This window comes from Aulonocara stuartgranti (genome assembly GCF_965226115.1).
Source record: "Aulonocara stuartgranti genome assembly, chromosome: 8".
NCBI lineage: Eukaryota > Metazoa > Chordata > Actinopteri > Cichliformes > Cichlidae > Aulonocara > Aulonocara stuartgranti.
Genome location: NC_138959.1, coordinates 438,575 through 462,500, shown reverse-complemented (window position 1 = coordinate 462,500; position 23,926 = coordinate 438,575). Strand labels below are relative to the sequence as shown.

At 47.5% G+C, this 23,926-nt stretch overlaps 1 protein-coding gene across 6 annotated transcripts in view; it reads right to left on the bottom strand.

Annotated features, from left to right (window-relative positions):
- Nucleotides 1-22,460, bottom strand: part of ankfn1a (ankyrin repeat and fibronectin type III domain containing 1a) — a 116,134-nt gene extending 93,674 nt beyond the window's left edge. For 4 of the 6 annotated variants that reach the window (XM_082543704.1, XM_082543707.1, XM_082543706.1 and 1 more), the window contains exons 1-5: nucleotides 22,375-22,460; nucleotides 19,626-19,753; nucleotides 19,288-19,527; nucleotides 17,262-17,497; nucleotides 11,539-11,795 (exon numbers count right to left, since the gene is read on the bottom strand). In XM_082543704.1, coding sequence (XP_082399830.1) covers nucleotides 11,539-11,795; nucleotides 17,262-17,497; nucleotides 19,288-19,527; nucleotides 19,626-19,741 — 849 coding nt within the window. In that variant the 5' untranslated portion in view covers nucleotides 19,742-19,753; nucleotides 22,375-22,460. Of the gene's footprint in view, nucleotides 1-11,538; nucleotides 11,796-14,823; nucleotides 15,064-17,261; nucleotides 17,498-19,287; nucleotides 19,528-19,625; nucleotides 19,754-21,221; nucleotides 21,266-22,374 lie in introns of those variants that run through there. The other 2 variants (XM_082543705.1, XM_082543708.1) reach the window with 2 other exon arrangements.
- Nucleotides 22,461-23,926: the final 1,466 nt, after the last annotated feature.

The following is a 23,926-nucleotide window of genomic DNA, read 5'->3' as shown; positions in this document are numbered from 1 at the left end:
ATCGTGTTGATCTGTGTTACACACTCCACCTAACAACAAATAAGCTAAAAATCTTCCAGCCAACATTAAAAAAAGTCTCTAATGTAAAGTTAAGTCTTTTGTGTGATTTGGTGCAATAAATAAATAAATGAATAATCCAAAAAGTAGTTGTATTAATACTGAAACAAGAAAAGGAGCTAAAATATTCCCTCCAAACATAATGTATGAATTCAAAAAGTCGGCGCCCATCGTCGATCGTTGGACTGACGAATGTCGGTTGGAAACATGTTACGCTTACAGCCTTAAGCAGGAGGCTCCATTCTCATGGTTAGGAGCAGCCAGGTTACCCCACTCAGGACGACAACGCCGGTGCATTACTTACCACACCCACCAGAGGTCGTTTCAAACGTTTCTACACGCTTCGAAGCCTCCAGGTCGGCATTATTGGTCAGATGATGTCATTAAAATGCTTCGCAAGGCTCCAACAGCACAACTGCAAACCAGAGGACCAGTTCAGGTGAAGCCACAGGCCACGCCCAGGGATGGGAATCGTTAGTCTGCCTATTGATCCTGCTTATCAGCTAATCAGCTGATTTCAGTTCACGTGTCAGAGGAAATGGCGACGCAGTCTGGAGCATATAAGCACATTTTTGGTAAAGTTCAAGCTGCATCTAGGACAGAAACACGAGCATTGTGCTGCTAACACTTCGCTTCTTTGCAACTTGCACATACAGCATGCTAACGCTAAGCTAGCCAAGAACCCAGAGTGAGCAGAGCGAATGGCGACCCCCGCGGCCGGAGCCTGAACTAAAAAACAGGAACAAGCAGATGATGAGGCAGAATTTTTAAAGCAGAATCACCGTGACGATCGAGTTTCTGTGCTGGTTTTCATGTTTGCTTTGAGTTACTAAGACATAGATCTGAGAGACGTGTGTCCTCATCAGTAGGGATGGGTATCGATAAGATTTTCACGATTCCGATTCCATTTTCGATTCCGTTTAACGATTCGATTCTTTATCGATTCTTTTTAAAAAGGAGAACACTAAGGTCGATTAGCTTAGAACTGTGTTTTATATCTTCTCTTTGAACAAGGTAGAAATTTAGGAGTAACATGGCCTTACAAACCCAACAGTGACATCTTAAGAGATCCAGCCTGCGGCTCTTCAATGGGGTGTCACAGGGTCCCCGGGAAAAAAATTGTAAATGTAAAATAATAAAATAAATATTCTTCTGTAGCAATAACAAAGTATAACATAAATTATTCTGTAGCAATTACACAAGAATATCCAGTAATGTCCCTGCCTACAATTAAACACATTCACTTACTGAAAATCATCTGCTGTGGCAAACGGGTGCAAGCCTTTGACCACAAACTGAGTCACTGCTCGGTGACATTCGTCTATCCTGGCCTGAAAGGAGACGCTACCGGTAGACTGCAGCGAGAGCTGCCAGCATCTGAGCCAGACTCTGTCTCATCATGGTCACTAAATGCACAGTAATGGCAGGTTTTGTAATAAGGCAGATCGCGCTAACATAATATGCACTGTTAGTTGATTATTTACCTGCCGCATTAACGGGAGAGGATGTGCAAACGTTACCGCTGCTGCTGGGTTGAGATTCACGAGTCTGGAGCGAATTAAAAACACGACATTCATTTAAGGTTATCGCGTGTTTGTGAGCAAATGCTTTTGCATATTCGTAGTGTTTCCTCCCGTAAATGAAGTATCTACTTTGCAAGTATTGCAAGTTGCCCTGTTGTCATCCGTTCTCGTAAAATATAACCAAACTTTTGAGCGTTTGAGCCGCTTAGGCGCCATGTTTCCTGCCAGGTAAATGACGCTCCGCAACGTAGTGACGTCATTCGGGGCGACTGGAATCGATAAGGGAATCGTTTGCAAACATGGCAAACGATTCCAAGGAAATGAAACAGTGGGAACCGGTTCTCAACAAGAACCGGGTTTCGATACCCATCCCTACTCGTCAGGGAGTCGTGTTGGCGTGGAGCCTCAGGTTTATATTAAATGGTGATTATGAGACAGCGTGTTCGAGCTATATTACAGAGTAGGGCTGAACGATATATCGCATTTGCGATAATATCGCGACATGATCAAGTGCAATTTTCTAACCGCAAAGGCTGCGATTATACTCTGGACATGTCCAAATTCATGGGCTGCATCCTCCTGAGGCCGCATTTGTAGACCGATTACGTCACAGCGACGCGCCGAAGGCTGTCCAAATTACTACCATATCCCAGAATTCATAGCGCGGCCCAGCCAAACTCCAGTTTCCAGCAATGGCGGCCGCTACTAAGTTTTAAAATTACTCATACTAATCTTTCAGGGTCACAAAATAAACTTTTAACATATTTTCAGGCGAGAAAGTAGTTGTGTAAACATCAAATATCTGCTCGGTTTATCAAGATATCCCATATTTGCAAAAGTGCTTCGACGTTTTCAGAGGCGTCTGCTACCCACCAGCTCGACAGCTAGCCGGGAGCTCGAGGGTTACTGATGCGGCCGAGAACGGCACAACTCCCGGCACATCATTTTCAGATCACCGCGGAGTTTCGCTGCTTGGGTTAAACGTGATATATAAGTCACTTAGACAACCTACAAATGTTATTGTTGGGCTTTTTTCAGTGTTTTGTTTGTTCGTGAGTAAATCGGTTTGGCTGAGATTAAAGTTATTAGATTAGATAAAATAAAACTTTATTAATCCCCCGGGTGGGTTCCTCCTTGGTTTTCACACAGCTGACTAAACGTCAAACAGAAAACTTATTAAACAGAAGTATGAGACAGTCGAGAATTTACACCAGTGTCTGGTTATATTTTAGATAGCAAGAAGCAGACGGCCGAGTTTATTAAACTCCACCGAGACAGCGGCGACGCTAATCAGAACTAGACCGTCCAATTTCACGCCTTTAAACTTTAAAGGCGTGTTTGTGTGTGTGTTTATACAATTGCTATTATGTTTGCACTTTATGTGTAATGTTACTGACTGCAGAGATCAGTAAGATGTGTGTATTTTTTATTTATTAGTTTTATTTATTTAATATTATTTTTTAATTGAATGACTGTCTAGTAGTTCACAGATGTCGAAAAACTGAGTGTGGTAAAGCCACTGATTTTGTTTATGTATATTTCTGCAATCTGCACATTGTACTGACTTTCATTTTAATGTTTACACCAGGGTTCCTTGTCAGCACTTTATGCTCAGATGTTTGTAAGCTAAAAATAAACTATTGTGTATGTTCAAATATACTGTTGTGATTGAAGAAGTTAAATAAAAATGTCAGTCATCAATTCATGCATCACCTCATGTCATCATAACAGAGGTCTGTCTTCCAGGAAAGAACAGTTTAAAATTAATGTAATATAGTATTGGCCATACTATATGATGTATTGCTTGTCTTTGTTTAATAATACAGAAGACAAAGACCTTAAAAAATAATCGCATATCGCATCGCAATCGCAATATTGGGGCAAAAAAATCGCAATTAGATTATTTTCCATAATCGTTCAGCCCTATTACAGAGTAACATCAAAGCAACTTCACGACTACAGCAAATGACCTTTTCTCAGGAGTAATGAAGTAACATACTGCATTACTTTAAAGTTCTGTGTATTCTGTGTAATAGATTACTTTTTTGAGTAATCACAACAAAGAAGGTAATACGTCAAGCACGCATAAACGTTTGACCCACAGCGTCAGTCATTTCTTTATTGCTGCGTAGCGCATAGCGCCTCTGCAGGACACCAGAGGAACTGCAGGTTTTGGTGCTTTCTTATATTCGTGATGTTGTAAAAACTTTTAAACACTCGGTCACGTGTCACGTCGCGTCAGATGCGCTTAGACGTGAGCATAAAATAAATCTGAGGTGCTTCTGAGTTGCTGTGTAATCACCGGTGTCACCTGTTTAAACATCAGCAGTCCCTGCCTGCTCCCCTCTGGGGGAAATAAACAGTGTTTGCTGAGTCTTTCCATGCATGAAGGATGCTGGATGCAGGAGGAGGAGGAGGAGGAGGAGGTCGGTTTGATTCAGGGTGAAAGTATTCAGTTGCCTTGACGACCGGAGAGGACGCTGCGAGGGAAAATTGCTATCTGTACACAGTGCTTCGGCTCTCTGAGACGCTGGAAGGCCTGAAGATGCTCAAACAATGCGGCGCCCGGCGGGGCTCCACCCCCGACACGCTGAAAGTCGTATTTTTCTCCTCAGTTCAGTCAGACCGACGCTCCGTCCTCAGAACTACACAGAACAGCGGTGCAGAACTGTTGGAGAGGGGGTGCTTTTAACAGTGTTTAATGTTCCTGCACTTCTCTGTGCCAGCATGAACCCAACCCCCACCCATCCTCTAAACCCCCACCCATCCTCTAAACCCCCACCTGCAGGAATAAACCTTAAACCTGGCCGCTCAATATTCACACTAACAGCTGCTTCGTGTTTCGTGAAACCAGTAGCTCTGAGAAAAACCAGCATCTGAAGCTCTTTCAGGTATTTCCTGACAGCGAGTTCACGCCCATGAGCGGCTCGGCAGTGGCGTGTCGGGGTAATGGGCGTGACCCGCCCTTCATCGGGTTCAGTGCTGCTCTGAAAGCGTCCATCACTGTCTGTGATTTCTCGGCACGCCTCGTTCCTGCAGAAAGGTGCTCATTACTTCAGACGCTCTTCCTCCGATTCGACGAGGGCGTCCTGGAGGCTTTGTTCTCGCCGCCTGTAAGACGAGGTCATCGCTGAGAGTCACAGGCAGAAGAAAGACTTGCTGAGTGTTTCCGGTGTGATCGCCGAAACAAACCCGAGGTCTGAGCTGACTCCGGCTGTTTCGAGTCAGCTGAAGGACTTTGGCGATGCAGCGGCGAGCGCGACTCTGAAGTCTGAACAAAAGCAGGCCAGCAGCTTCATCTCTTTGTTCGTGTCGGCGTTCGCCACAGACTTCACCGGCCTCTGAGTTTAATTGGTCACCTTCACCTCCTTTTCTCTGAATCGGCCCATTTCCTGTGAGGACTTCCTGTCAGAGGACGGCCTCATTGACACAAAGCTCAGGACACGTGCACCTGCACGATCAATAATCATGGATGACCTAATTAATGTGCAGAGCAGCACAATATGAATACGTTCTTTTTCAGGATCAGATTTCTGAGGAGGTCAGGTGTGTCGTTACAAGCATCAGCACGGTTTAGCAGAGCCTCTCAAAGTCGGCCTCTGATTGGCTGGGGTAGAGTGATGGTGTCCCTGTGGAAAGGTGAAGAAAGGTTCCTGTCCAGGTGTGTGCCTTTAAAGCCCTTCAGATCCTGGCAGAGGTGCTCAGAGAACAAAGAGGCGGTGGGTCTCAGACCTCGAGCCTTCATCACTTCCTCCTTCACTCTGCTGGTATTTCTCTGAATGTCAACACGCCCAGCCGGCCCGTCTTTGTTCGCGCTTTAATGTCACAGGAAGTTGTAGCGCAAAGAGTTGGGGGTGAGGGATGCAGCCCAGACTTTACTTTCAATTAATGCCGCCAGCTCTGACCTTTTTGCTGGTGTTCACTTATAATTTTACCTTCTTTTGTTTTTCTCTGTCTGTGAAAGCAGAGTCCGTCTTCCTGTTCAGCTCAGTGCGTCAGAAACATGAAGCTTCACGGAGACCGGACCGTTTAAAAACACTCAAATCTTCTGTGTTTGTGTTAAAGACAAAACGTTGTGCTAAACTTTCATGTAACACCAGTTTCAACCACAAGATGGAGCAGCACTTTAATTGCCACACTTTCTTTTTCATAGTGGCGACATGAAAATAAAAGGTTAAGGTTATGCAGCTGCTCTCTCTGCTCTCTCTGTCGGGCGATCGTGGCTCAAGAGTTGGGAGTTCGCCTTGTAATCGGAAGGTTGCTGGTTCGAGCCCTGGGTCAGACAATCTTGGCCATTGTGTCCTTGGGCTAGACACTTCACCCGTTGCCTACTGGTGGTGGTCAGAGGGCCCGGTGGCGCCAGTGTCCGGCAGCCTCGCCTCTGTCAGTGCGCCCCAGGGTGGCTGTGGCTACAACGTAGCTGCCATCACCAGTGTGTGAATGTGTGAGTGAATGGGTGGATGACTGGATATGTAAAGCGCTTTGGGGTCCTTAGGGACTAGTAAAGCGCTATATAAATACAGGCCATTTACCATCTCTGCCTGCAGAGGGCGCGTTTCAGGAGTTCCGCTAACGTCCACCAGGGAGCAGCAGTCAGCCTGCATTATTAGCAGTGGAGTGGATGACATCATGAAGGCTATCTTTTAGCTGCAGTCTGTTTTTTTGCTGCATGATAGAAACAGTCTTAAAAACAGCTGAGTCTGCTTCTTGGAGAGTTTGACTTCAGCAGACAAAAAGAGCTGCTTGCATCTGTCACTGATAACGCTCACATGCTTTTATCTTTACAGTACTTTATCAGCTGTGAGGCCTCATCTACCTCACTCTGAGTGTAAGCGCAGGAGGAGAGCCTCTCTGGGCTGATGCTGAACATCTGTATCGATACCCAGCTCGATCTGCAGTGATCAGACCTGAAGGGACCTCACTGACTCAGCCTGCCTGTTAAGCGTCACCGCTAATTTGAACTAACCTCCTGTTCTCCTGTACGCTCGCCACGCGGCGGGTGGACGGCGCTGACTGCAGACGGCCGAGCCCCTCCCGCTCCTGCTTCTCTTTTCTAATGTGAACAAGGCTTTCTGTGTAGCCGGCCTGTTGGCCTCTCCTCGGGCTAATTAGCCCTCCAATGCCGGCATTCATGGCCGGGCGGGGAGCCCGCAGACGGGGGAGGCTGAGGCCCCCCTCCTGGCAGGGCCCACCCGCTGGGTGACTGACAGGCTGACTGCCGTGGTCACACATGTCATGCAGCACGGCGGTCCGGCAATCAGGTGAGATTCAGCCGCAAGCTGCTGCTCACAGAGAGGCGGCGCCATCAGACCCACACTTTAAACTTTATGAGCTCCACCACAGCCAGTGTGAAGAAAGGTCAGAGTTCAGCAGCGTGAGCTGTGAGGTCATTGATCCAAAGTTAGTGAACAATCATCAAAACTATCTACCACCACCAGCACGACCTCCCACTGCGCGCTGCCTGCACGCTGTCCCACTCCCAGCAAACAGTGAGGAACGTGTCATGAAGTCCACTTTTACTTTAATGTTGTGACATGTTCTGTGTCCAACACGAGACACGGATGCCACAGCGAGCAGTGAGGCCTCTCAGGACGACCTTTGACCTCTTCCAACCTGATTTTTTTATGCTTGAAATGTAATTCCACAACACTAATGTAACTACACTATTGTACTTCATCACACTGTGTAACATGACCTGAATGGATTTATTACACATATAGCAGATACTAACACACTGCAATGTAATTAAAATAATTATACTTGAAGATAATTTTTTCAGTATGTTAGTAATTATTAAACTTTATACTTAAAAGTATTTATAACTGTAACTACGCTATATTTAAAAAATACCTATTTATTACATTTTTAATTAAACTACATTTGATCATATTACATTATAATACATGTTGTTTATAGTGTTAATTACACCGTGTACGTCAGTCACGATGTAACCACACAGCAACATTTATGTTTACACTTTGTTACAATGTAAAGGTGCAAAGTTTAAAGGTACAAGTGAATGAATAACTACACTGTAATTAAACTGTTATTAATTAATGTATTTAGACTGTAAACAATTGCAGAATCCTTTTCTTCGTCTTCTAGCTGCTTCCTTTAGGGGGCGCCACACTGGACCATCTGCTCCACCTCCTCCTGTCCCAGCAGCCCTCTGCACGTCCTTCACTACATCCATGAACCTCTGAGGTTTTCCACAAAAGTAAATCTTTAAACGTGTGAACCGTCTCGCCACAGAGCGCCGCCGAGGTGACGTCATGAGCTCAATCAGCTGATCAGCAGAAAACTGCTGGGGGATTCCCATGATGCACTGGGTGCTTCTTCTTCACTTCCTATGTGTTAATAGACCTCTCTGCACTGAATCATACCTGCTTATCCTGTCTTCCTTCTCTCACCCCAACCAATCGCAGATGGCCCCGCCCCTCTCTTAGCCTGGTTCTGCTGGAGGTTTCTTCCTGTTAAAAGGGAGTTTTTCCTTCCCACTGTCGCCAAAGTGCTGCTCATAGGGGGTCATATGATTGTTGTATGTAGTATTGTAGGGTCGACCTTACGACATAAAGCACTTCGAGGCGACTGCTGTGATTTGGTTTATAAATAATTTGAATTTCTTCTTCTTATGTTTGAAGTCGGAGCGTCACAGAGCCAAGGTCTCATCGACTTTAATGTTTTGGGTCATGCCTGACGACTGCAGAGCATTTCTCTGGACCCTCATCATCATCACCACAGGTGTACACGTACTGGGAGGTGTACTGGGGGATGTGGTTACATTAATGGTGAGGAGTGAAGCTGTGGTTTGCGCGCAGCCTCAGCATGCAGCGGGTTAATGCGGCGCTGTCATGAGGGGAAGGCAGCACTCCAGCGCTCCGCAGCCTGTTTGTTTAAGGATCAGCAGTAATAAGACGTCAGGCTGAATTTACGGAGCTAAGATTTTGCGGTAGGTGATTCATGGAGGATTTGGAGCGGAGCAGCAGCTGATATGATTAGTCCCGCGGGAGCACGGACGCTCAATACAGCACTGTGTGAGTGTTTGTGTACAAAGACGCCGAGCGGGCCACAGAAAAATGTCAGAGTAAACAGGAGGCGTGCACAGAGCCCGCCTGTGTGCACGCCTCAGCCCACATCACCCCATCGCGGAGTCGAGGATGCCGAACGCGCTGCTGCTGACTGAACGTGTCACACAAATAAAAGTCCTGCAAACACTTTAATGAAGTTACTGTTCCCTAAAAGTTCCCTACAGTGGGGCAAAAGCACCAACCCTCTGCTGATTGGCTGTTTAAACTTGGCGGTTGCTCACTCAAAACAATCAGATAAATGAATCCATACACAGGAAATCTCTCCGCGAATGAGGGTCGTCCATCACTGTTTTACCTTGGATCAGCTGACCACAGCCTGCTGCGTGCAGCGACCAGCAGATGCTGCTCCAATCCGCCGCTCTTTACCCCAAAACATCCACCAGTTCAATCATTTGTGTCATTTATTCAGTTTCACAGGTAACAAATAATGAGTTTTTAAAAAGTAACTCACAGCTGAAGGATCACCAAACCCCACCGAGCTCGCCCGACATCATCACGATTGTTCGGTGACAGTAAACGGGGCTGTTTGCTGTGACATCATCCACACTGTTTAACATAACCAAGAAGAAAAACCGAGGCACAGCGAGTACCTTCAACCTGTGCTCCCTCTAACGCCCAGCAGGGGGCGACTCCTCTGAAGTCTGTGAGGAAACGAGCCAGCTGAACTGTTTCCTGATGATGTTCATGTTAGAGTCATGAAGGAGCAGGAAGCAGGGGGAGGAGTTTAGAGCAGGCAGGTGTTCATTAACTGGTCTGAGGGGCGGGGACCTGGAATGAGAGTCGACGAATTAGGTGTCGCTAAAACTCAGGATTTAGATGGCTCGTCTGGGAAATCTTCCTCCTGGGGCTCAGGTACGATGGGGGGTCTGAGTACCTGCCCTGCGTACTCAGCAGGGTGAATCATCGCTTCCTGCAGCAGCTGCAGTCACATTAAACAGGCCCAGTGGATGAGGAGGGCGCCCCCTGCTGGTGCTCAGGAGGAGAGGCCTGTTACTACTGATGGTTAAAACAGAATGTGACATGAAGCTCACACAGAGGCGGGAAACACGGATGTATGGAAGCTCATCGCAGCCCGTGATGAGTTTGTGTTACATGAGAATTCAGTTATTTAAATTTTGAGTCAAAGTATTCTGTTTTAATGTTAATAATTATACATTTTTATCAAAACTGGGACTAAAACAAAACCAACTGAAATTAATTTTTCAATGTTTTTATAAATTAAGAATTTCAACTTGATTTTTAAATAATCATTTTGACTTTTTTAGTTTGTGTTTTCTAAAATTTTGCCTTTTAGTCTTTTTTTACCTGAAACTCTGATTTAATGTCAGAATCTTTGATTTTCTCTAGAAAATGTTCTAAGTTTTAAAGTAACGCGGTGTTCCTGTAAAAGCCGCTGAGCCGGAACAAACAGACTTTGGAGTGACATCACAGCGTCGCGCTGTCGGGGTCACGATTCCCAGAAAGCTGCCGTTTAACGGCTGAACGCTGGAGCGGGATGTGTTTATGGTGCAGGTGGAGGTGGGGAGGCGTCCCTGCCCCGCGCGCAAACAAAGGCGCCGTTTCCCCGGGTTTATGACGGGAGCGCTGCTGAGTCACCGGGATGTTTCTGTGCCGTCAGCCGGACGCTGACGCAGACACGACGGAGCGGACGGAGGAGGAAACGCCAGCTGCTCTGCTCACAGCGAGACATCGCTCCGTCAGTCAGAGTTATCACTAATCTGGCTGCTGATTGGACAAAAACACGAAACAGTTTGTTGGCTGAGAGAGAAAAAGAGAGAGCGAGCGGAGACGAATGCAGGACAGCGTTTCAGCGACAGAGTAACAAACCTCGTCAGCTGAAGCTCAAACACGAGGACGTCTTTATGTTTCTGCCTTTAAGGCTGTTTAGGCCACACTGAGGTGACGAAACAGACCTAACATCAGAATTAGTCCTGAGATTAAAGAAAAGCTCAAAATGATCTATCAATGGATCCATCCCCAGCGCGGCTCCCAGAGCGAGTCTGGACGCTCACGTTGATGATGGTGACGATGATGGAGGCGGATCCTTTTCCTCTTGTTTCCTGATGTGTGTGTTTCATGATTTCAGCTCATGATGTTTCTCCTGCAGTTCCTCTAACGCCCACCAGAGGCTCCAGAGTGCGAAGCATCGCTGCTATGTTCAGGAAATAGACTGGTCCTGTGTTTCACGTTTTCTCTCCTCGTCTTTCTTTTGTCTTCGCATCATAAACTCATCCTGACTGAACGATCCTGACGTCAGTATCGATCGCACCTCTGCTCGGGCGGATCGGCATGTCCTCCGTCATCGATGCAACAATGACCCACTCCTCTAAAGCCCGCCCAGTCTTTTACAAAGCAACCAATCCATCTTCCTCTTTCCTGTGACATCACAGCAGCGGTGGGAAAATCCGCTCCCTCCCACCGTCTGACTAATTAGAGCTGCTGGAGGTGACCAAAACAGACGCCATAGCCACGCTCGTGACCTCTGACCTACCGCCCACTGTGTCCGAGGTGGACACAGTGGGCGGGGACAGCGAAGCGTCGCGGTTTTTCTCACTGCTGGCAAAGGTTTCCCTGTTGAAGCTGTGTCAAACGTGAGGCACGCTGACTCACCGCGGCACGAGGCTGGTCGAGGCGGCGCCGCTGAGAGTCTGACACACAACAAAAACACACAAACGCTCCGAGCACAGCGGTGACCACGAGAGCAGCTACAAAGATAAAAGCTGTTCATCGGGAAACAGTCAGCTGCGTTTCCCACAAACAGCACCTGGGAGAAGGTGTGAAAGCACTTCCTGTCCTGTTCTGATGATGGAAGCTGGGGTCAGAGGTCAGCTTTAGTAAACGTAATCAGATAAGAGGAAATCCAGACTTACGTGGATGCTGCGGAGTTTCTTCCGGCCTCTCTCCAGCCGGCTCAGCAGCCTCAGGTGTCGCTGCTCGCCGCCCACCGGCTGCAGCAGACGGTCGTCCACCGAAATCGTCTTTCTCAGCAGCGCCCGGTCTGTGGCCCACGGCAGGGAAACTCGGGCCGCCTCCCCCAGGGGAAGACTCCTCGCACCTGCTCCTCCTCCTCCACTCCTCCTCGACCCCGGGGACGGATCAGGTGACCACAAGTCCCGCTGAACAGAGCCTGCAGAGAAACCAGAGCCCTGCTGCGTCAGGGGGGCGGTGTCGTGTTCCCACTCACCCACAGTGTGTGTGTGTGTGTGTGTGTGTGTGTGAGAGTGGGTCAGGTGTAAGCTGACCACCTGAGCTGCTGCATTAAAACTACATGAGGAGGCCGAGGGCGTCGGCAGCTTGTGGCTCACATTCAAATCTCCACGTCAACCTTTTTAACCAGAGACAAAACGGCGCTCACTGAGCACGTGCAGATCCACAGCTGATGTAAACACACACACACCCACAGCTGCACACACACGTCGTTATGAGAACGTGGATAATTTCATCAGCAGCCGTTCACACACTCAAACTTTATAATCAACATCTGGCTGAACATCAGCACGAGCTCGAGAGAAAAGAGGAGGAGGTGGGTGACAAGGCGGCTTGCAGCACAGACCAAAGCTGACACCGCTACGTGCCCACTTTCATTTTCTCAGATGTAAACTCTCCGTGGAGCTTTGTTACATCACTTCCTGTGAAACGTTACAGCTAACTAAGTGAAACGTGAAACATGACTGGTATTTATCCAGGTTACTTTTTACCTGAAGTTGATTTCTTTGAATAAATAAATCAGACTTTATGTATTTCAGCTGCAGTTTACTCTGAGTTATTGCTTTGCGTTTCCTGGTGCTCAAAAACACGACCGCAGACGGAGGGGCGCGTGTTTGAGGACATCGTGCTCCAGCCTGTTTGCTTCCACAGGTGCGTGCGATGAAACGTGAGCCTCGCCGTGGGCCGTGTTCCTGAGGGTCAGGTTAACGCTGGAGGTAAGGCACCAAACCAGGCAGCACGATAAATGTTTGATGAGGAGGAAATCCATTCAGCTCGCCTGCGAGCGCTCACAGACGAACACCGAGTGCAGCCAATCGATTTCATTCACCAGGAGAGGTTTGAATCCGCCTGGTTCATGAACGGGAGGAAGGTTTGAAGGCTTATTCTGCGTCCTCAGCTCTGTGTCATCGCCATGCCACCACGCCAAGACGCCCTCCTGACCACAAACTCACTGTGGGCGCAGGACATCAGACGAACAACAACAACGAAGCGAACCGGCCCTGCGAGCGCCACACAGAAAGTCCCACAAACCATCAAACAGTGAAGGCAACAAGCGCTGGTCACAGTGATGGCGAGTGGCCACCAAAGGCCATCCCTCTCGCCGTGCACCGCCTCACAGGGTGCTCGCTGCTGCTCCGTGTGAGGAGGCCAAACACAGAGCGGTCACCTGCTCCTTCATCATGACTGTGTGACTGTAGAACAGCTTCACCATCTTCCACCATCCAGGAGGTAAACTCTCCTTATAAGGAAGAATGTGGGCGTGGAAGCACGCAGGTGTGTGGATGATCCTGAAGACAGGAAACATGAAAGCACAGCGCTCACGACACACTTTGAATCATTTATGAATAAAGTCTGTGTGAAGCTCAGCTGATCAGCACAGGTGCCCTTCCTCACTCAGCTGGACTCACAGCTCCCTCTGCTGGACACACAGCACACCTACACCCAGACACAGACTGCAGGAAGTCCAAAAAACCCCTGCAAGTTACAACTACGAATTTTGACCCTATTTTTCTTCCTTTCATCTGATTGGTGAATGTCATGTCAATCACAAATTAAACAATCCAATCAGAGAACAGATGGGTTTGGCTGTCGGGGGGCGCTTTTTTTGAACTGCAGGTCTTTGAAGGGAATAAATGCCCTTCTACATGCCAACCCAGCGTTTTCCTTCATCACCACGAAGGAAAACAGTCTGTGGTCGTCCGAGTTTGGTGATTTTTGTGTCACAGGTCTACGTGTTTAATACAGGGACTTCCACAGCCTTTTCAACAGCGCTGCGGACGCAGGGGGGGGGGGGGGCAGTGTTTTGGAAATGACAGTCTTCATTACAAAGCTTTCTTCTGGAGTTTTGATCTCCTCCATACCTGCTTCATACCCTGGAGGACGGGGCTGTGGCCCCCCCACACCCTCTAGCAGATTGTTACATGGAGAAACCTTTGGAATGCAAGCATGCTGATCCACACAGGTATGCTCACAGGTGTACACACGGGTATTCACAGACGCGGACTACAGCTTTCTTGGCTGCTGCCTCAAAGCACATTGTGCGCTGTCTATCTTGCGTGCTGCACAATATTGTTTATTATTTAGTATCTACTGATATCTACTGCTAGCTAGTTCATTGTGATGGTGCTGTTTTTTTACTATGTTGCTCTTTGTTGTTTGCTTTCTCTTCTGTTTTTTTTCTCCATACAGGTGACCCAGGTGTTTGTTTGTTTTTTTGTTGTTTTTCTTTCTTCCCCTCCTTCTCACCGTCTCTTCTCCCCTTTGGTTTTCTTTCTCTCCCTCTCTTTCATTCTTTCTCCCTGTCCTATCCCCCAGTCATGTCTGTCCCGTTTGTAGCAACTGAAAATAAAATAAATTCATAATTATAATAAAGGTCAATCAAATGGACCAATATGGCAAGGCCATGATGATCCACTTGGTAAAATAAATCTGCTTGGCATCTTTCTTGGCCTTAAGACAACAATTCTGATGCTAAAGATCCAAACGGGACACAAAAAAAAAAAAGAAAAACACAAAAAAAAAACAAAGCTTTCTTCGTTATGAATTAGCATACATGTTTTTATTGAACATTTGAAGAACTAGCAAAAAAACAAACTCTTGTAGTTCACATAAAGTCAGAGATAGAAACGACAAGGAGCAGGTGCATCTAGTGCAGGTAGAGCTGCTGCAAAAACCCACAGAGCCCAGCAGCCTGCAACACATTCTGGATCCTTTGCTTTTAGTTAGCAGTTAGCATTAGCAGCACATCCTGCGTCCGATGTGAAAGGACTTTTATGCTGCGCACTGTGACTCACAGCAATGGTCCCGGGTCAGCCCTGACGTTGTGTTAAACTAATCCTAAAGTAATAATGTTATTTCTAACCACTGATATAGCACAACTTTATCCTTTCAACAGCTGCTGAAAGTTAGGGGACCTAGCTGCTATCGGATCTTTATATAGCGATTACCCTTCAAGGACCTGCAGTTCAAAAAAGCGCTCCTCCGACAGCCAAACCCATCTGTTCTCTGATTGGATTGTTTAATTTGTGATTGACATGACATTCACCAATCAGCTTAAAGGAAGAAAAATAGGGTCAAAATTCGTAGTTGTAACTTGCAGGGGTTTTTTGGGCTAAGTCCACACACAAATCTTTTTTACAAGCACAAATCTTTTTTACAAGTACAAAATATTTATGACCACATTTTGAGCCCATAAAAGTGAGACACTCACTGCAACTTCCTGTTGAAGTTTGCTTCCCAGAGTCAGTAACACGAGCCGCTCCTGCTTGTGTCATCTTTTAATGTTTACAGCGGCCACGAGCTGCTGTCGCTCTTTCTGTGCGGGTCTTAATAAAGATTGATTTTGACCATGAGGAGACAATCGGTGTTTTCACTTCCTCCTATGTGTCTCAGGTGTGCTGAAGGACGGCAAAGATCTGCAGCATCCTCAGCTTCCTGTTTCAGGATGGAGGCTCTGAGGATCCTGTTCTCTCATTTCTGCTTCAAATAAAAGCTTTTTTGCTGGAAAACTTTTGTCTCAAACTTTTGTTGGTGTTGCATTTTTTCTCTGAACATCTTATTTTGAAGGTTCCTTCACTGAGGTCACCTGGGAGTTTCAGGGTTTACCTGATTTTAAGAAGCAGCTGGTCTGCTCACTGAGCCTCTGGGGGGCGCTGTAAACAGGATATCAGGATAAAGGATAACCAGCTCAGGACTTCCTGTTTGTGAAGCAGGTCGGTGTAAAAAAGCCAGTAACCTTTGCCCTTTATTTATTTATTATTTATTAACCTTTATTTTACCAGGAAAGGTCCCATTGAGATTAAAAACCTCTTTTTCAAGGGAGTCCTGGCCAAGAGGCGACAACATGTTAAAATTACAAAGTTACATACATAAAAGATGAACACCTAAGAACAGGAGATGGGGCGGAGTCCTAAAGCACAGCTGTGGTGTCACTGATGGTAAAACTGGTTCAGAGATTTAGCCACGCCCCTTCGTGGACCGCTGTGAAACTCTAACGAACCACCTCCACCTCAGGCTTTATCTCTGCATCAGCTCATTAACTCCACCCAGAACCAGCAGCAGCTACACCACCTCAGACACCATGTTTATCTCACACTGAAGTTTTTATCCAAACGAGGCGCCGCAGCCTGGGCGGGCGTGGAATAACTGAGTGCGAGGAATCAGCAGGACAGATCAGAAAAGACGGAAAACCTGCGACGTGAAGCCGAGAAGCAGCTTAACCCTGCAGTCTGAGGAAAGCGCGCCAGAGATCAAACACCTGATGGATGCTGTGCCGTAATCTGCTCAACAGGAAGCTCGTTATCATTCTCCAGAAGGGTGGAGCTAAAGAGAGCAGAGCAACACACAGGAAGTGGAGCCCGGTAAACAAAACCGCTGCTCGGAGCCATTAGAGACATTCCTGACTCGACGGCACGCCCACAGCTCCGCTCCAACCCCACGTCCAGTCTGCCGGCAGCTACAACCTCCACCCACGACAGACCTGTCTCTGTGGGTGTGGGAGAAACAAGACACAGACTCCTGACGTGGCTGCTCGACGATGACCACAGGGCAGAGGGGCTCAGCCTCCGTCAGCCTCCGTCAGCGCCAACACAGACGTCTCACTGCTGATTTCACCTATAAACAACTTCCTGTTTGACTCACTGTTTACATACTTGGGTCATTTTCTTCTTCGTGTACTTTTTTAGTCTCGATTTTGTATTAAAGTCGAGTTTTTCCCCTCGATGTTTATTAACACGTCTGCACTTCCTCATTTTCTTATTACTTCTCACTTCCTGTTTTATTTTGGTAGTCATTTGTGTCGTGATGTGTTTACTTCCCCCGTCTCGTCCTCACTGGCTGGTCTCACCTGTTTGTTGTTACCCAGGTGTTTCAGCCCTGTTGAGCTGCCTGCATTTAGCTACTTTATATTTTGGCCAATTAAAAGCTTCTGGGGTTGGCGATGCCATAAAGCACGTCTACACAGGAAGTGACGGACAGCGATGCCGCGACCAGAGACCCACTCCTTCTTTCAGCCTCCTCCTATACCAGTATCCTCCTCTGAGCTCTTCCTCTCCTCCTCCTGCCTGGTGGCTCCACCTTCATCCTCCACCCCCTCCTTCTGTGCACATGAGCTGCCCCTCTGATGGACTTGTTTCTGATCTCGTCCCAAACGCTACCTGATCAATCTCTTCTCAGCTTTAAATGTTAAAGCATACTGCTGATTAGAACGTTACCTAGGCAACCGAGCGAGCGATGCTTCAGTTTAATGCCCTCTTAGAAAGTCAGACGAGTCAGATCTGACCTTTGACCTAATCTCACTGTCTGTGTCCATGTAGACGTTCAGAGGAGCATGTTTACTCCAGGCAGGAATGAGTTTCTCACACACACACACACTGGCTGTTGTTACCTGAAGAGGTCCAGTGGAGTCCTCCAGGACTGGCAGCGAGACGCCGCCGCTTCCTGATGCTGACGCCACTGTGGGAGGCGGAGTCTCCTGCGTGAGTGCCATAGCTGGACCGTGAAGCGGCAGCAGCGGGAGGAGGTGCAGGGGTGGAGGAGAGGATGGGGAGGAGGGGTGTGGACAGACAGGTCGCCTCCTTCGTCAGAGTGGGCGTGAGGAAGGCGGAGTCTCTTTCTGACGACCTGCAGGGATCCGAGGAGAGAAAAGTCAGCACAAAATAAACACGACACGGAGAACTCCTCCTCTAGCTGTTGAAGCAACTGGAAACACTTTATTCAGGAATACTGTGACGAAATATCCTGTTTTCATCAACACTTTGGGAATAAAGTATCCACACGGCATCCCTGCCACACCAACGCTGCAAATCGTGTAAAAACCTGGAAGAAGTTTAATGTATTTCCCATTAGACGAACACAGGAACATGCCGGTGTTAGTCAGAGCACCGCACTGAGCTCTGGTCACATCAGAAATCCAGCTTCCCTGCAGGGATCAGGGAGCAGTGTGAGCAGACTGCGAGAGCTTCAAACAGCAATCGTTTGAGCGCTGAACGCGACCCTGAGACGTGCGGGACGGACAGGTAACCACCACAAACCAGCTGGTACCTGTCCTCGGAGACAACAGCTGCACCGTGATGCTCGGATCAGATGCCGTCCCTTCTTCTTCCTCCGCAGGAAAAGATCCAGCAGCCGAGCCCAGCTCAGCATCCGAGGACACGCGCTTCAGCAGATCGCTGCAGAGCACTGCGCCCTTCACCGGACGGCCACAGCCGGAAACAGCGCTGAAGGAAAAGCTCCTGTCAGGTGTTCACTGCCCAGCAGGGGTGTTACCTTACCTGTGTGTGTGCGCGCAGGGGGACAAAGGCTGGGTGAGGAGAACGGAGAGTCGAGCGTTTCTGAGCCTGCTCTGCATCAGCGTGGGTCCAGATCTGTACAGAGCGCGCTCTGAGTTCTGCACACGTGAAACAGCTGAGTGAACAGAGCATGAGTCAGTGAAAGGTGATGTCTGTAGATGTTCTCTGTTCTCCAGCCAGCAGTACAACAACCACATCACTGTCACGCTACCAGCAACAGCAGTCGTTAACGTCCTGTCCACGGACACACCATAAGGAGGAGCTCTTCCTGTCATCAGGCTTGGAGGGAATGAGACATGGACTCATCCACAGGGGCTTTGTCTACACCGAGCTGCTCTCTAGCTCACAGTCACAGTCTGAGGAACGAGACAGGGATCGAACCTGCAGCCATCCCGTCCACAGACGCCTGCTTAGAATCAGTCTTCTAAACATGTTTTGGACCATTTAGAAACCGTGCACGAGATTCAGGAAACACATGTCACTGTGCAGGAAGTGGGAAACTGTGATGGGGAGCAGCTGTGTTCTTTGAGGACGGTGAAATCTGTCAGAGAGCCCTGACAGAAACTGGAGTCTGTGGATCTGACACTGCACTGAGTGTTTCCTGCAAAGAAACCAACGAAGCTCAGACAGCAGGACCTGGCTGGAAACGGATCTGTGAGCGTGACAGGGAGGACCTTCCACTCGGCAACCTGCTCCTATAGTTCGTCTGAAGAGCCTCCAGCTGCTGCAAACACTCATAATGACCCCACTTCCACACATTAGCTGTACATTTCCTCTGACAGACCCGCCCGAGGCTCTCTAAAGTTAATCCTGACACTTCGAACACACGACAATAAACTTCTGTCTTTTGTTTGGACCCAGCAGCTGCTTCAAAACTCCAAAGATCAGCTCAAACACGCAGCATGATCCTGTTTATAGACGGACAGTGAGAAGGTTGAATGGCAGAACATTTTCCCTCAAAGGATCTCTTTAAAGTTTCATTCAAAGCACCAAAGGGCCTGATTGGTTCCTCTGTGCCACAGCGCTCCACCGTTATCCAAAAAACCCTGAAATCAGCAAACTTCATGGAAACGGCCTCGAAATAAACCCAATGAAAAGCATAAACAGGTGAGCTGGGGTTACCTGTCGATTTCTCCCGGCTCGCTGCAGGTGGAGCGGCGGGAGTTTGAAGCCAGCGACGAAGAGGAGGAAGCCGGGAGCGAGTTGGCGGAGTGGAGGGACGCACGTGAGGAGTACGAGTTGGAGGAAGAGCCCGAGGAGGTGTGGGTGGAGTCCAGAGGCCTGGAAAGCAGCAGTGAGGACGGCATGCACAGCCATGTCTCCAGGTCGGAGAACTTGGAGTAGCTCAGCATCTCCAGGACGCTGTGGGAGGAAGGAGGTGGAGTTACAAAGGAATCGACACCACAGCAAAGGATAAACAGGTTAATGAAAACCAATCAGCCCCTGAGAATTTGGCTCACCTTTCCTCTCCCACTCCTGGGATGTCATCTTTCTCATCAGCGGTTTGAAAGATGCAGGAAGTCCGGGAGTCACGTGATGACAGCAAAACACAGGAGTTATCAGAATCCACGGACATCTTCGGCCATATCTGCGGGACATCAAAGAGGGGGAGTTAAAACAACAACAACCTTCACACAGGTGTGCAGCAGCTCTCTGTGTACCTGGTGTTTCCCACTAAGACTTCTGTATGCAGCTTCCAAGGCTTAGTTTCTGCAGGTTAGCCCGTTTGTGTGCGTTAGTCCTGCCTGACATCATTACCTACCAGCCTGTTAGCCAGGTAGTGGTTTTTGTGACTGCATGTAGGCCTGCACTCTCTACAAGGTCACGCTGTACGAAAGTCTCACCTGGTTAAAGAAATGTTAACAGACATTTGTTTAACTTACTGTCCCTGTTAACAATCCTACAAATTCACTCTGCTAATAAAGAAATGTTACTTAAACGGAAGCTTGTAGCACTGGCTTGTTAGGTGGTCATGAGATCGAAAATGTGACGTCAAACCCGCAAAGGATTGTGGGTACGAGTGGTAAGCGGTACTAGCGCACGCAGGCTTTCACGTGAAAACGGTCACACAGCGATAAAAAGAAACAAAAAATGGCAAGAAGCTGTTGTGTTATTAGCTGCAACAGCCGGTCGCATGACAGCCACGGGAAGCCGACGGTAAAGAGATCGTTGTTATCGGATTCCGTCGTGGAAGAAAAATCGTTCAAACCGAGTTTCCGAAGTAACAAAGAGGCGACGGACGGCCTGGATTGCAGCCGTTCGAAGAGCAAATATAACGTCCCAGAACGCTGCAGCTCACAGGTCAGTCTGCTCCAAGCATTCCCACAGAGGTCAGTCTGCTGTTGTAGTTATTACGTCATTTATCATAATTGGTGATGTAGGTTACAAATAAGTCTTAATTTGAATTGAATTCGTTGCTTTGCTGCTTTGTTCACTGTGGCTTTGCGGGCTAATGTTTGTTGTTCTTTGTAGGAAAAGCAGCCTACAAAATGCTGGGATGCGATCCAGACTGGGCCCCTCTATCAGCCTGGGTTTCAAGCTGCTACCACAGCCAGATCTGATTGGTGAAGAGAGAGCGAGATCAAAACAGCCACGTCTGCATATATGCGCCCAAGTGTTGTATGAAGCAAGTGATACTGTCTCAGTTTGTTGTTTAATGTTTTGTTTTTGCATTGTTGATTTGTTTTTCAGCGAAGCAGCTAATAAAGCTGATGGATTTCTACAATGTTGCCTCTTTGCTGTGAGATTCTGTAACAGAATGAAACAATGATGCCAGTAATAAATAAAGACAATGAATTGAATGAATTACCAAACACTTATTTTATTTCTATTGGATCTGAAAATGTTGTGTAACACTACAACCTGAAACGACACATAGATGCGTTGGCCTGTAACAGCAGCTGTGAGATGGAGTCGTCCAAACCACCAAAGTAAACTGGAGCTGGGCTTGTTGCAGGATCTGATGCTACCAAACATGTTGTGAGTGTGTGCGCTCTCACTTAGGACCATATAATAATAAACGTGATGAAAGTTGTGCAGCACGCTGACGTCCTTACTCCACTCTGTGCTCGTGTGGGTCTGACCCTTTCACTCCTTTGATTTCTTCCTCGTACTTTCTTTGACTCTTCGTCACGTCTGTCTTCGTGCGGAGCTGCCGAGTTCTCCGTCGTTTTGTACAGAACTGTTTTTGGGGCAAATAAAATGCAAGTGGGGATTAAATCGCAGAGTTAATGGTTACCGGTGCTGGAAATGCTGGCGCTTGATGCAGTGTTTTGATTTTGTTGCCACTCGTACCCACAATGCAACGCGCGAAAGTCACGTGGTCTGTCGATCTCATAACACTACTTTGGTAATTGTGTTAGCTGGTGAACTACTGTTAAGAAACTCGTCTTCATTAATTAGTTATTGCAGAATTACAATATCCAGAATGTGGAGTTCTAAGTTGAATTAGCAGGTTTCATCTTATAAATTAGCTGTTTAATTAGTAATGCTGCTTGTTACTTTGGTTGACGGTATCTTACGGGTCAAACCAGTTAGTTGGTTAGCTGGTAAGTGGTGGTAACAGTCACACTGCATGGCAGTCAGATGATATTAGCTAACATTAGAATAGAATAATCCTTTAATTGTCCCACAAGGGGACAATTTGGTTCAGCTTGTAATGCTTTGTTCATGCTGTTAGCTAGCATAGTGGAAAAACTAGTTAATGGAGAGCCAGCCATGTTGTCATGGCAACCAATGGTACCACTGTATGTGTAAAACAGGCTAATTTAAAGTCTAATTTCTAAACAGGCTAATTTAAAGTCTGTTTAGAAAGAAGAAACGTTTCCGGTGAATTTTCATCTAATCTGAAGACTTTTAGTCACGTTTACTCTCGGTGGTCTCAGCCTACGCTTACAGGACTACAACTTGTCAGCTTGTAGTCCTGCTTTGCTAATCTTGGTTGCTGTTAACGTTGCCAGGGAAACCTGAGGGCTCAACCATTACTGCGACCCCTCGCTGCCTTTTTTAGTAATTACTTGAATTTGAGGAGTTATCCGAAGTTTCCCGGTAACTGTCTGTGAACGTGCGCTCGCGTGCGTCAAACACGCAGCTGCGCGACCACACGTGGCTGATCAGCGGCGCGAGCAGGAAGCACCGGCGGGAGTGATTAACGCCGACTTCCTGTCAGCAAACGCTGCCCAAACAGGCCGATGTTCGCGCAAACTCTACCGTCTCTGTCCTCGCTCTGCTGCGCGCGGGTCCTCCTCTTCTTCTTCCTCTCCTTCTTCCTCTTCGGCTCCCAGCACAGGAACATCTGCTCAGGCCGGGATCCCGCCTGGAAACGTGTCTTTGTCCTGCCCCGTGTAAAACATCCCAAAATACAGGCAGCCAGGCCGGAGCGGCTCACATTTCACTGCGGTCAACTCTGCGCACATCTGGAGCACGGCCGGGCCTCAATACTGCTGCGACTGCCACTCAGACAGCCAGAGCCCAATTAACTGGGAGGAGTGAGGAAGAGGGGCCCAGGGAGAGATTCAGTATCTCCCGGTTCATCTGTTTACTTCAGCTGGAGGAGGGACAGACAGGAGGAGGAGGGGATAAAGGAGGACCGAAGGATGAAGTTAAGGACGGAGGAAAGAGGAACTGAGACCACAGCAGGGAGTAAATTAAAGGAAGAAGATGAAGGGGAAAGCAAAACAAAACATGGAAGAAGTTATCAAAGGGAAGAAATCACAAAGAGCAAAGAAGGGAGGAATAAAGGAATGAGGGAGAAGAAACAAGGATGGATGGAAGGACAAAACAAAATTAAAAAAAAGAGGAATGCAGGGAAAAGTACCAGATCAAAGAAAAAGACAACATTAACTGAAAGGAACAAGCAGGGAAGGAAAGATTTGTAAAGAAACAAGGAGAGGAAGTAGGATGAGTTCAAGGAAGGCAGAAACGAATTGAAAGGAAAGGAAGGAAGGACAAATTTAAAAGAAAGAATGAAATGGAATAACAGACAGACGTGAGGAGGGGGGGCTATGAAGTGAAGGAAACAAAGATGTGAGACAAAATGTATGGGCAAGGACAGAAATGAGTCAAAAAGAAGGAAGGAAAGAAAAGGAAGCAGTTAAGCCACAAATGATGGGATGCAAGTAAAAAGGGAAAGAGGAAGGATTGAAGAAAGGAGAAAAAAGGGATTAAAGGAGGAAAGAGATGAGAAAGGACATGTGGGGGAAATCCAAACTAAGTTAAAGAAGGAAATAAGGAAGGTCACGAGGAAATGGAAGAAAATGAATGATAAGTAGAAAAGGAATAAGAACGTGGAGTATGAAGGCATTAAACCCCAGGAAAGAAAGGAAAGAGGGACAAGAGGAAAACTGTAAGGGTGGATGGAGGTACAAAAAAGGGAGAAAATAAATAAAACCTGAATGATGATAAAAGGTAATGAAGGAGAAGGAAACAATAAAGGAAACGGCACACACACTGAATCTGTGGGAGGAACAAAAAGTGAAGAAATAACTGACAAAGAAGGAATGAAGGAAAGGTGGAGTGGGTGGGAGGGTGTGAGGAGATAAGAGCGGGCAGGAAGGAGGCTGAATGTTTGCTGTAATCATCCCCAATTTAAACAAACAGCCTCTACAGGTCGAGATACTCGAGTACTCGCCCCCCCTCTCCCTGTCACATGCCTGAGTTTGTAATGCTGAGCGTTTGCTCACGCTGAGCCCAACGCTCAGGCTGCTCAACACTCAGTTTATCACAGTTTGTTCCCCTCGTGGGTCTGTATGATGTCATAGAG